This window comes from Rhinolophus sinicus, chromosome 9 (assembly GCF_057876585.1).
Source record: "Rhinolophus sinicus isolate RSI-liver-muscle chromosome 9, RSI-T2T, whole genome shotgun sequence".
Lineage (NCBI taxonomy): Eukaryota > Metazoa > Chordata > Mammalia > Chiroptera > Rhinolophidae > Rhinolophus > Rhinolophus sinicus.
The window spans coordinates 28,489,362-28,502,864 of NC_142509.1; the positions used below are offsets into that span (position 1 = coordinate 28,489,362).

General features: G+C 47.1%; 1 protein-coding gene and 1 long non-coding RNA gene across 5 annotated transcripts in view; one reads left to right on the forward strand and one right to left on the reverse strand.

The window, feature by feature from the left end:
- LOC141569253 (uncharacterized) overlaps positions 1 to 13,503 on the forward strand; it is a 296,091-nt gene that overhangs the window by 74,907 nt on the left and 207,681 nt on the right. The gene's annotated exons all lie outside the window — the stretch shown is intronic.
- CCDC60 (coiled-coil domain containing 60) overlaps positions 1,824 to 13,503 on the reverse strand; it is a 127,089-nt gene continuing 115,409 nt past the window's right edge. The window contains exons 9-14 of one of the 2 annotated variants that reach the window (XM_019753964.3): positions 11,436 to 11,507; positions 8,837 to 8,899; positions 8,105 to 8,227; positions 5,825 to 5,956; positions 3,495 to 3,684; positions 1,824 to 2,227 (exon numbers count right to left, since the gene is read on the reverse strand). In XM_019753964.3, the coding sequence (XP_019609523.3) occupies positions 2,126 to 2,227; positions 3,495 to 3,684; positions 5,825 to 5,956; positions 8,105 to 8,227; positions 8,837 to 8,899; positions 11,436 to 11,507 (682 nt within the window). In that variant the 3' untranslated portion in view covers positions 1,824 to 2,125. The remainder of the gene's footprint in view (positions 2,228 to 3,494; positions 3,685 to 5,824; positions 5,957 to 8,104; positions 8,228 to 8,836; positions 8,900 to 11,435; positions 11,508 to 13,503) is intronic. The other variant, XM_074321731.2, reaches the window with a different exon arrangement.

The following is a 13,503-nucleotide window of genomic DNA, read 5'->3' on the forward strand; positions in this document are numbered from 1 at the left end:
CTCCTCTCATACGGTGAGGCTGGGGGTCAGAGGGCAGCAGTTTGGGAAGGGAGGGAACTCAGAGTCAGCTGGACATGAGTACAAACCACTTTTTGAGCCTCCATTTCATCATCTGTAAAGTGGGTGAGCTCTGCTTTGCAGGATCACAAAGATACATGTGTCAAGCATTTTGTACAGTGTCTGGAACAAAGCAGTCCCTCCGTCATTGCTAGACCATGAGTGGGCCGCTTGATGACTGTGATGCTGTCCTCAGGGCCCTCTCTCCCCTCTGCTAGCCTCTCCTCCATCTGCCCACTTTAACCATCATGGCCCATAGGATGTTGATGTCATGTTTTTGTCCCTAGTGCAGCCCTCTCTCCTGAGTTTTAGATCCTTCTACTCGACTGTCCCACAAGCATCTCCCACACCACATGCTCAAAACAGAACTCGTCAGCTTCTCACTCTGAACTTTCTTTTCCCCCCTCTCCTCCTGGTACATTCAAGACACCCTCCTCCCCCCAGTGGTCCAAACTGGGAAACAGACTGTGATTCCTGGCACTCCTTCCTTCTGTCCACTGTTACCCACCACACCCAGGTCTGCTGCTACCACCTGTTAAATATCCGTTCAGTGTCTCCCCATGCCTGCTGCCACTGCTGTCCCCACAGTCACTGCCGTAGCCTTGTTCTGATCTCCCTGCTCCCTGCCGTGCCATTTTATTCCCTGAATGCACATTTGGTTATTCCCCTGCTCTAAATCCTTCCATGGCTCCCAATTGCCAGTAAGTTGGTCTAAACCTTATACGATGGTCTAGAAGGCATCTGAAAATCTGACTTCTACCTTCCGCCCAACCCTACACTGCCAACCTGATTTTACGGTCTAGCCATGCTCATGTTTAGTTCCTCAAATGACATGGTTTCTTTTTGCCTCTAGGCCTTTCTCCTGCTGTTCTACCTGGAACATTCTCCCCTCCCTCCTTGTCCACTTACCCCTTTCCCGCTGGCTCCTGCTCAGCTTACAGGTATCATCACCCACTCGAGAAAGCCTTCACTGACATCTCAAGTATGAGTTATGCCCCCACCCCCACCACTCCCAGCCCTGTGTTCCCTGGACTGTTCTTGTACTTGCTTTAATTTGGCAGCATTGCACTGATTCTCCAGAGGAACTAAATGTCAGCCGACATTTGATATATATACTCGTATATGAGATATATATCAGTTTGTCACAGTCGCCATGCCATGTCTAGTGCAAAGCCACATGTGCATCCAGGATTTCTATAAATCTAGAGCGCTCATGGAATAGGAGTCTCCCTCTGATTTCCTGCTCCAGCTAAACTCTTCATTTTACTAAGTCCTGAGGTAAAAGGACTACAAGTCACACAGCTTAGTGAGAGTGTAGGTAAGCGTCAGTTCAAGCTCACAAGAGGTTCAATGACAATGAGCCCATACACATTTTGAGATGACAGGAAATTAAGCTTCCTTATGCAACCAAGACCACCAGAACATATATGAGGACTCCTAAGATGAGATTTTCTTGCATACTGTTTGTGTTGGGGGCTGTTCCATGCATGCATCCATCCACCCACCCACCCACCCAACTACCCATTCATGGCTGTACATATAATGTTGAGAAATACACTCTAACTTCAGGGGTGTGAAATGAGGATAACATCAGCACCTATTTAACCAAGATATTGTGAGATTTAAATGATATTATCAGGTAATAATACTGCCCAACACCGGGCCTGTTGAATAACAAAAGCTCAATAAATGGTAACCGTTATTAGAATATGAATACCACACCCAAATGCCACAGCTCCAACGCTTTCGCAGCTGGACATCAAACATTCAGCTCAATTTTATTATCCAGAATTGGAGGAAGAGGAACAGGGTGAAGGAATCTGGAGAGGGAGTGGGCAGAGTCAGGCTGGACTAATGAGGAACGGAAGGTGGAACCTGGGGTGTGAGGTTGAGGCGAGTTTCCGCCGGGGAGGATCTCCCTGTAGATCGTCGCCAGCAGGCAGCCTCCACGTGTATCCTATGGACCCTTCCTGTATCGTCGTGAGTACACACGAGAGTAGGCAGGGAGCTGGAACACAGTGGAGACTCGCCCTCCTCCACAGGGACAGCTGGTCGACCCTGGCCCAGACTACATCCGGGCACTGTGGGGCCTGATGGGGACGCTGATCCGGTTTTGCAGCCAGTTGACGTAATCCTCTTGAGGCATGTGGATGATGTGTTCTCGCACAAACTGCGGGGGCAAATACAGCGGCAGCCTCAGATTGAGTGTGAAAGCCAGACTCCTCGCCTGCCTCCCCAGCCCCCACAAGATCCTGGAGGATTTGTGACTGAGGCTGGTGGCCCCAGGGTGCCTCCAGCGACTCGGGTGTTCACATGCCTTGAGCATCACGCTGGAGGTGGTTTTCTCAAGAAAAAGATCCCTTCCTAGCTTCCTGGTTCAGCAGGCTCATTTTAAATCCCTTCTTGTTATTATTGACCCAGAGAAATTTGGGGAGAGCAGGCAAACCCAGCTGTCTGCATTTTTCTTTCTTTTCTACTCCTTAATGTCTTTTTAAGTCATTTGTCCTTAAACTTCTTTGGGTTCACAGATCCCTTTGAGAATTGATGACAACTATGGGCTTCCTTCCAGGAAAGGGTTGAGACACCGAATGTAGTTTCACACAGATTCTAGATGAAGACATCCCCGCGATGTTCTCACCGGGAGAGGAGCGTGCTAAGTTTTACCTACCAGAGCTGTGAACTCACCTCAGAAAATGGGGGAAGCCTCCATATGCCCCCTCCTCTTCACTACTCAGAGATTGCCTTTTCCACACCCCCCATAAGTGGCAAGGGGAGGTAGGATAGTTGCCTTAGAGTTAGTTTTGGACTAGCCAGACGGAGTCTTTCCTGAAAGAGCTTCCTGGGATGCAGGGAGTGGAGTCTGGATGTAGGAAGTTATCCACAGGGTCATCTCCTGCCCCCACTGCTGACCTTGCACCCATATACACACACCCAGGTCAGCCGGTGGAAGAGCCAGCCTGGCATGAAGGCATCAAGAGTCCTGAGAATGCCACCATTTGAGTTACTTCTTTATCTTGAGCTTTGAAAGTCCCATTAAAATGTATATATGCCATCGGATAAAAATGAAGGAAGTGACACCCTTATCTGTTAACACTTTAGTGTGGAGTCCTTCCCCTTCGGCCATCACTGATGCCTTTGATGCACTAGGAACGTCCCTCTGAGCAGACTGACCTCTGTAATCCCCACCTACCTCCTCGCTTGCTTTCTTCCAAACCCATTGACTGCCATGAGTTCCTCCAACAAGTCAAGTTCTGTTCTGCTTTGGGGCCTTTGCATGTGACAAGGTCACGTGACAAGCCCTCTTCTATTAGATGATAAGCTCCCTGAAGGCAGGGATCTTGATGTCTTTTTCTTTGTGTCCCCAGCACCTTGGATGTTGAGGGATGACCAAAGGAGGGTACCCAGGGCACTGTGAGGGGAAAGGATATGGTCGTTACCTCGATAGCTACGGCGATGTCTGGAGAGCACAGCTCCCAGATCCTCAGGTCCTGTAGCACCTTCAGGAGAACGTGGGGCCTGATCCTCAGGTCCAGGTTTTCCCCAAACTTCTGCAGTTTTGCCAGGATCTTTTTGGCGGGGCGGAAATTCTTCAGATCTTCAGGGAGTTTGGACAGCAGATCAAAATACCTTCAATTTCAAGAAGAGAGGACCAGTTAGGAAGCTGCTGGAAGGCAGGTCTGTGCACCTCAGGTCCTCCACTCTCTCTACCACGTGTGTGATGTCCCCAGGGCAGCAGCAGTCTTTATCTGGGGGACTTTCCTCCACCCTAAAGGTAAAGGGCCCCCAGGTCAGGCAAGCCATTAATTTTTAAGGGTAGTAAAAGCTGGAGCATGATTTGCATCTTATTAAAGAAACAAACTAGAGACATGCTTTAAAGAGACTCATATATGATTTTTCTATCAAACAGACAATGTGAAAAGCTTACAAGGAACGAAGGGACACTGAGATTTTGAAGCTTCACTTTTGAGAATTAATCAGGCCAGGGAGGACATGGGATACATCTGTGGGATACCCTCCTGCATGCAAGAGGCTCTCACACACCAGATGGAAGAAGAGGGGGGAGGGGGTGGGGGGAGGAGAGGAGGAGGAAGTATTTATGTATTTTCCACAGCCCCGATAGTGAGTAAGCTTTGGCCACAGCTTTGTGTGTTTCAGTGGGTTTTGAGAACCTTTCTGCGTGCTGTGACAGAGTGTGTGAGTGGTGTGGTGATCCATTCTCACGATGGTGGGAACAGGGTCAATTCTAACTTGGAGGTGGTTCAGGTGGGATCAAGGTCTAAGGCGTCTCTCTAAAAAAGGGGGAGGATGGCATCTCTTTTATTAAAAAAAGATTTTAGTTCTCCGATATATATGTACCCATTGTGGGAAAATTTGAAGAAGAAATTGATTATCCACCATACATTTTGGGCTCATTTATATTTTACGATACATATTTGTATATGTATTTATGTCTCTTTGTAAGCTCCCATTCCACATTATTAAAAATCACGGAAGGGATTCTGGGTACATTTTTAGACTTTCTCATCTTACTCCTAGGTCTTGATTTGCTTGCCCTGCCAGGATTACCGTATTTTGCTGTGCATAACACATTCCCGTGTATAATGCACATCCACGTTTTTGGCCTCATCTTTCAGGGACAAAACCTTTTGTTTTATGTTTTTAATTCAAATTTTTGTTTGTTTACATTCAGGTACTGTTTTTTGTATTATAAAGGAATTTTAGCGTTTATTTTTTAACCTATTATGGTACAAGTAATTTTATGTAACAAATAACTACAAAACACAAGAACAGAAACAAGGTACAAGAAATTTTATGTCCTGGCAACAAATTTATGATATTGACGCATCATAGAAGGCCAAGAACTCTTCGTTGTTGCAAGTTTGTCGTAAATTTAACAAAACCAATGATCATATTCTAGGGTATTATTTTGCGTACAGATATCATTATTGATTTCTAGAGTTACATTTTTAACTCATAAGCATAAACAAAAGAATTAAACACATATATATGTATGTATATAGATATGGAATTAGTACCACCCATGTATAGTGGGCATCTTTATTTTTCCCTCACAAATTTGGGCAAAAAAGTGTGCATTATATACAGCAAAATACGATAGGTTCGTGAAATCAGTTCATCAGCCTCCAGTTCTGTGTTGCAGATGAGCATAAAGACTGGGATCAGACAGGGGTTTAAATCCCGAAGTTTCCTTGTTTGTAAAGTGGGGATTAATATGTGCCCTTCAGGATTTTTGTCGGGAATAAAATAGATAATTTTTGAAAATTGCTCAGGGTGGTGCCTGCCATCCAATAATTACTCAATTCATGTTGCTCTTTGTTATCTGTCAGCCCTGTGCTGGGGCACAGTGTTCCCAGGATATGCCCTCCTCGTTGTGTATCCTTAAGGTCTTAAATTATTTGGGGAATAGAGTAATCGTCCCAGAGACCGCAGACTTGGGAAGTTTTCAGGTCGGTTTGCCTCATCTGCCGCTCCCCTAGGGGCTGGCAAGTTGGTCCTTATTTGCAAGTCTGAATCAAACACAAGATAAATATGGAACACAGAGCTGGTTGGATTATTTGTGGTTTAGGAACTGAGGGGCTCTTGCCTGAGTGTGCTCTGTTTGGGGGGCCCTACTGGTAGCCAAGGACAGTTTTGGAGCGATGCCTCACTATGTCTTGAAGGAGGATAGGATCAAATGTGATTTTGTACAACAGCCCTCCCTTCACCCCCTTCAAGGACCATCTTATCTGGTTCTCAGGATCTTTACCAGTGGTCTGCAATTTCGTTTGCATCTCCTTTTACTGTGGAGACCTGATGTCTCATTTTTGCTATATCCTGTTTAAAATCCGAGACAAGGACAAAAGAATGGAACTTCTGGAGACCTCTCTCTTCTTGGCGCCTGCATTACAGGTTGTATGAAAAAGAGGAAGAAGAATCAGATTCTGACTTAAACACTTTTTCCTTCACAAGGTCCTTCTTAACCGTCCCAGCCACTCTTTAATTTACAGTCGGGCTCTGGCCACAAGAGGCTGCAGCTCTCTCCAAGGTTCTGAAATGTTCATTCCTTGCCAAATACAGTCACTTTTTTAAAAAGTCAGTGCTCATTTTCTGTCTACTTTTGATTGTATTTACATAACTTTCTCATCTGTAAAATGGAGGATAATAAAGGTTCCGAGCTTTCAGAGGTGAGGTTTAAATAATATAATGTGTGTTAAGTGCTGAACTTAGCGCCAGACACATAATAGATTTTTAACTCATATTGATTCCTCTCTTCCCTCTCCCCTTAGCATTTTGTGTATATGTCCTATCTTTCTAAGGAGACTTGATATTATAAATATAACCATATCACTCACCTATATATGAATTTCAACGTCTTCCCATTTTAGTCAGAATAAAGCCCTCAGAGTAATTTGCCCTCTAAGGCTCTGGATTATTCAGTGCCTACAACATTTTCCACCTTCATCTCCATCCTTCCCATCCCTTTTCTCGCAGCAGTCTATACTTTGGTTCATGATCGAAGTCTCTGAGATAAAGTTCAACCTCCACAGCGAGGCTAGTAAGACCTTTTATGATCTGGCCTCTATCTCTGATTACCTTGCAAGCAACCTAAGTCCCAGCCACACCTGGCTATACTGGCAGATCCTGGCCCATTGTGCCCCTTCTGGCCTCTGGGACTTTGCTGTTGCTTTCCCCTGGAACTCTCTGCCCTCCTATTTTTCCTGTGTGACTTCCACCTTTAGAATTCCACCTTTCCTACTTAACCACGCAGTGACCTTCGACAAGAGACATCTCTGAGCCCACTTTTCTCATCTATAAAATGGGTCTAATAATAGCACCTACTCGACAGGATTGTTGTGAGGACTGGATTATAAATAAACACAAAGCTCTTAACACCCATGACTGGTACCTAGTAAGTGCCTGGACATATCGTCTATTTTTATTAAACTGAAAATGCCGTTTCCTCCAGGAATACCTTTTTGATTGCTGTCACAGGCTAGGCAGGACATCCTCTTCCTGTGTTCCCTTAGCCCCCTTGCTTACTCCCCCTGTTCACCCTCATCACCCTGTGTGGTAATTGTATATTTACTTGTCTGTCTCCCTCACTAGACTGGGAGCTCCCAGAAAGTGGGGACAAATCATCCCCGAATCCGTGGCCCAGAGCAGGTAGCCCATGCACGCAGAGAAAGCAAAGGGTCACCAGGCGACCTTCCCGGAAGGGATGAGTTCATTGGGGTGAGTGCTCACTGTACTCAGGGGGTAGCCTGGGAAGGAAGGAGGTTCCCGGGTTGTCAGAACAGAAACGTTTCTAACGGCCTCCTGGGACGCTTAAAATCAAGTTCCAAGTCTTAACTTATGACCTTCATGGCTGTGCACGATGCAGCTCTCACCCACCACTTTTCTGTCCTCTTCACACTTTCCATGTCCCTTTCAGCCTTAGGACTGTCTGTGCCCCTTTCCTGCTGCCTGGAATGTCCTTCTACCCTCTTATCACCTCACCCGCTCCTCCTCCGTCAGGGCTCAGCCTTAAGCTCTCCTCCTTAGAGAGGTCCTCCCAGATTACCCAACCGGAGTTAGGGCCTCATGCTTTCTCTCTCATAGCACCCCGTTCTCTGCCTGTGTGGCAGTGATGATCATTTCGACCTGTTCCGTATTTCCATTATTTTGTTTCTGCTTGTATTTTCCAAGAGAGGCTCTAAAGCAGGGTTGTCCAAACTTTTTTCAACGTTTTTTTATCAAGGGCCATATGCAGTAAAATACACAAACAGCCAGGCCACTCACTCGAGGTGAAGTACGTACTGCCTCACCTGGCATATACTTAAATATATTTAAGTAAACTAAATATATTGTTGGAATTTGCTGCGGGCCAATTAACAGTGGATTGTGGACCACAGTTGGCCCGCAGGCTGCAGTTTTGACACCCCTGCTCTGAGGTCTCTGAGGGCAGGGAACAGGTTCTTCTCGAAGCCCCAGCCCTGGGCATCGAGTGGGCATCGAGTAGATGCCAGATGACTGTCCTTTGAGTGAATGGATGTACGAGTGGCCTTACTTCATGAGGATTTCCATCTTGTCCTGGAGACAGAAGCCGGCCTCCTGGGCCACGCTGTAAAACTTGGCCCTCATGGTGGTACACACCTCACTCTTGCAGTGGCTGATGTCACCGGTGGTGCGGCTGTGGGCACAGAGAAGAAGGGCTTGGGGCATCGGGCCCAAGGGACAGACCCATGAGGCTGGGTGCTCTGGAGCCTCCCCTGGCATCCCCTGGATGGAGGAAGGACAGACCTCAACACCACCAGGCTGCCGGGGCAGGCCTTACTCCATGAGTCCCCAGGGAGAGATCGGGTCGTGTGAGTCCAGCAAATGTTCAGGACCACGAGATGAAGGTGGAATTTGGAGCTGGGTGATTTAGGTTCCAACTCCAGGGCCACCCTTCGTGATGTGGGTCAGGCAAGACGTTTCCCTGGCCAGGTTTTAGTCTGCTTCTCTGTAGGTGGGATGCTGTTCCCTCCTCATAGGACTGCTTTTGAGGAACAAGCAAGATGACCACTACAGACTGCCTTGCCCAGAGCCTGGCACCCCGGAAGCATCTGTTGCCATTGTCTGTGTGGCCCTTGGCATCTGGCCCATGAGCTCCTTGCCCCAGGAGTCCCTTGTCCTTCACCAGTGTCTGTGGCTACAGGAGCCTCGTCTGCCTTGGGTTATTTCCACACCCCTGGGGAGTCAGAGGGTGTGGTCGCCACCATCCCTGGGGCCTGGCTCCTTCCGTTGCCCACTCGCTTACCTTTTAGACTTCTTCTGGATTGGTTGGCTGTGGCTTCCTCTGCTTGTACTGCTGGATCTGTCGCTGAAACACAAAGGGAGGGTTTCAAGTTGCCCGGAGCTCGCTTTTCACAAAAAGGGCACCTTCAGGGTTCCCGTGACACCTGCTGGCCTCCCGGATTCAGGTAAGGGAGGTGGTTTCTAATCAAAGCACCATAGAACCCCATGTGTTTTTTCCCACTTCTCCACCTTTGCTGCTACCATACCCGCTGCCTGGAGAGGCCTTGTTTCTTTTCCACCAAATGCTACAGTGTCCCGTGGTCTGCAGCACGTTTTGCCTGTTCTGACTCTTCTCCTCCAGCATCCAGCGTTGACCTTCTGCCTCTGCATGTTGGCGGGATGAACTATTTTCTGTATCTCAGTTTCATTCATATAAAATTGGTCTCTCCCTGGAGGATAAGCTCATCGTGGACCCGTCCATCCCCCTCTCTACGCCCATCAGCACTTGACCGGGGGTGAGAGCAGATTTGGTGAAGGGCTGGTTGAGTCCTGCTAGTCACGTGGTCTTGGGTGTCCCTGACCCCCGACTGCCTCTTCATTCAAGGATTCTTTGCTCTAAACTGGCCCCTTGAGCCGAATCCCCATTTCACTTGACTTCGGAGGCAGACAGAGCTGAGTTCAGAGTCCAGCCCTGGTACCACCACCTCCGTCTGTGAGCGAGTAACGCGACTCTGGATTGTCAGCTTCCTCGTCTGTGACTGCCATTCGACCCTTTCTACGTGGGGGCTGCTTCCTGCTGTGACTTTGCCTGGACAGTGTTCCTGGTGAGAGAGGGACAAACTCCCTTTTCATGCCCATCCCTCCTCTATGCCTTTTCCCAGGTCCTCCTTTAGTGACCTGGGCTTTCAGCACCAAGGTCTAGCACCTTTTCTCCCACCCTGTCTTCCTTTGCTTCTTCCAAAAAGGCCTCAAAAATTGACTTGATTCCTTTATCTATGTGGTTCTAGAGGGTCAGACTGTTTTCTTATCCCTATGATGTGTCATTAGCCCTTCCCTGTTGGCCTTGTGACATGTGGGACTTCTTTAAGGAGGCAGGCCTGGCACTTTCCCAGTCCCCTACCCATAGGAAAGGTCGTGGCCTTTACTGCTTTTCCCAGAGGCTCATGGGACTGGGCCTAGAGGTCTTAGGGCTGGCAAGTGATGGAACAAATGCTTATCCCCTAGCTGGGATGCAGAGCCCCACTACTAGTACCCAGAAGGCCTTGTGTTGGATTCCAACCAGCTGCCCCACACCTACAAATGAATCCTTTGGGGAGCATGTTGGCTTTGACCTTCCTCCTGTAGATGGCTCTCTTCTTTTCTAGAGCTGACAGTGTGACTCAGGGATGAGGTGAGAGGTGAGGGAAATAGTATTATTAGCTGTGATAAACAAACAAACAAACAACAAAAGACCCTCTTGCTTGTCTCAGTCTCCCCTTTCCTTGGCTCTCGTTGATGTTTAGCCATACTGGTCTTTGCTCAGTGCCTCTAAGTTGCTTCCTGTCGCAGACCCTTTGCACATGCTATTCCCTCAGCTTGCAACACTGTTCCTGCCTTTCCCAGTCATAGGCTAGAGGAGAATTCCTTTTTCCTCACGTCTCAGCTTAAATGTCAAATTCAGTCTTGGTTAGGACTCTGGTGTTCACCATGCAGCCAAACCTCCATACTTCTTCAGAACCCTCCCTCGTCACGATTATATGGCTAAGTCTGTGGGGTTATTTGATAAATGCATGACTCTCCCATTAGACCAACGATTCTTAACCATGGGCAGGATTCAAGGAGTCTACAAATGCAGATGGAAAAAAGGTTACATCTTTGTTTTAAATAGCCTTTAACGGAAACGGAAACCACAGATATATGCACATCCCATTACAATTGCGGGAGATACTTTGAAAAATCATTTACACTCGACATGAATCCAAAATTACAGTAGTTACTGGAGCTGCTGCCGAGTCTTGCTGTATAGGGCATCGCGGAAGAAGCTCATAGATTACTGCATCCAAATTTGATTTTACTATCGTGGTGTATATTACTATAGATTTCTTTGTAAACCTTTGTAATTTACAGTGTGCATTTAAAAGCAGTTTTCTGAAAGAATCCATAGGCTTCCTCAGACTGTCAAAGGGTTCATGGTACAAAAGAAAGTTATCACCCCAGTCCAGACAGTGAGATCCATGAGTGCACACTGCGTCTGTCTTATTTGCTGCTGAATCCCCCCAACCTAGTGCTGTTCCTGGCACATGGTGGGATGTTATGAATAAATGAAATGGGGGCAGTTCTCCTCTCCCTCACGACAAATCACCCGAGTAAAGAGGGAAGGACTAGTCCTGTAACACATCGTCTCTACTTCATCCCTCCACTACTGGAGGATTTTAACGGTGTGGTGTACAATTGTTGGGGAGAAATGCCTGGGTACTCACCCCGCAGCCCTGGGATTTAAGGGGCTTATTTCCAGTGAAGAAGGAAAAAGTCCCCCATCCCCACCCTGCTTTCCACAGTTTGGTGAGGAGCATCTCTGCCCTGGTCCCTGGAACTGTGGGGTGCCTCCCAACCCCCCTGCTGTGGGCCCCAGGCCTTCCTACCTTGATTTGCGGGTGGTCTGCATGTCTTTATAGGCAGAATCGCTCTTGGTTTGTCTGATGGTGGACAAGATACTGCAAAGCAAGATGAGTCTCTTAATAAGGCACCAAACCTACGGTGCTCCTGAGGCAGTTATCTGCAGGAGGATGAAGAATTCTCTTTCTAGACAGGGCTCCTGAGGCTTAACTGGGCATAGGAATCGCCGGGAGAGATTGCTAAGAATATAGACTCCTGAGCCCCGCTCCCAGAGATTTGGATACGTTAGGCCTGGAGTGGGGCCCCACCCCAGAAGCTGCGTTTAAAACCTCTCTCTCTCTTTTTCTCTCGCTCTCTCATGCACTTTTGATTCATGTGTGCAGAGAGAGCACATTTGGAACCTTAGAATTTCTGAGCACATTGTGAAATAATGCCTAGTAAAAAATACAGTTTCTTTTAGAGATTCTGATTCAGTGGGTCTGGGATGAGATAGAAATTTGTGTTTTTCACGAGCACCCCAGCTGATTCTGATCTCTAGGGACATTTGGAAAACACTGCTATGGGAATTTAAGAAAGGCTGTCTTCCTAGACGATGTTATGGTCTGAATGCTTGTGTCCCCCCTAATTCATGTGGTGAAATCCTAACCCCCCAAGTTGATGGTTAGGATGTGGGGCCTTGGGGAGGTGATTAGATCAGGAGGGTGGGGCCCTCATGAGTGAGATTAGAGCCCTTATATAAGAGACCCCAGAGAGCTAGCTTTTCCCTTCCACCGTGTGAGGTTACTGTGAGAAGACAGCTATCTATGAGGGAGAGGCCCCTCACTGGACAGTGAAACTGCTAGCACCCTGGTCTTGGATTTCCAGCCTCCAGAACTGGGAAATATTAATGTCTGTTGTTTATAAATCACCCAGTTTATGGTATTCTGTTTTTTGTATTTTTTTTTCTAGGGAGGGCACAGCTCACAGTGGCCCATGCGGGGATCGAACCGGCAACCTTGGTGCTACTAGCACCACGCTCTAACCCACTGAGCTAACCGCCACCCCTATGGTATTCTGTTATAGCAGCTTAAATGGACTACAACAGATGATATAGGGCTGTCTGGCCTTGAGGCTGGAGGCTAGGCAGGTTGGCTTTTAGATTCCTAAAACCCCCCAAATTCTATGTCAGCCTTAATGGGAGCAGATTTGATGTCCAAAGTGAAAAGGGAATCCAGATTTTTTTTATTTTTATTAAATTTATTGAGGTGACAATTGTTAGTAAAATTACATAGATTTCAGGTGTACAGATTCTAAAGTGAGGAGGGCAAAAGAAAATCTGCAGCTTTTCCTGTCTCTGCAGCTCCACAAAGAAGCCTTCAGTATCTGCTGTCTTAGTGAGAGATTAGGGAGATTTTTCTCCTGGAGGAAATGATGAGGATGGGAAATTTGAACAGGTTCTTACTCTGTAACCATGGTTATTTTATCACTAAAGTGAATGCAGAGGCCATGTGATGAATTTTGTGAGAACCAGGTTCTCGCATGGCTTTGTCTTTGACGACCTTCTGCAAGGCACTCATTGCCATTCTTTTCCATCTATGAGATTGGACAGTGGTAATGGGTAATAAGCCTGTCTCACCAACATGCTGCGAAGATTCCAGGGGACACTACATGTGAAATAAAAGTAACAGCCATCACCACCACTGCCATTTACTGAGTGCTTACAGAATGCCAGGCACGTTCTAATATGTTAAACGCATTATCTCGCTAACCGCTTGAAATGACTCATTGAAGTAGATAGACATTATCTCCATAACAATAATAATACTTTACCAGGATAATATGTAATCCTCACTACAACCTTTTGGGATAGGTTGTTAATGAGCCTCATTTTACAGAATTGGAATCAGGCTCAGAGAGGTGAAGCAACTTGCTTAACATCACACAGCAATGAAATGAGGAGACTGGAGATCGACCCTCGTCTCTTTGGTTCCAAGGCAGATGCTTTGATGCTACACACTCTCATTTTATAGACAAGGAAACTGAGACTGAAAGGCTGCGTGACTTACTCAACGGTAGCAGGTTTTGAAGCCATGGACAGTCTGACTCTAAAGCCGG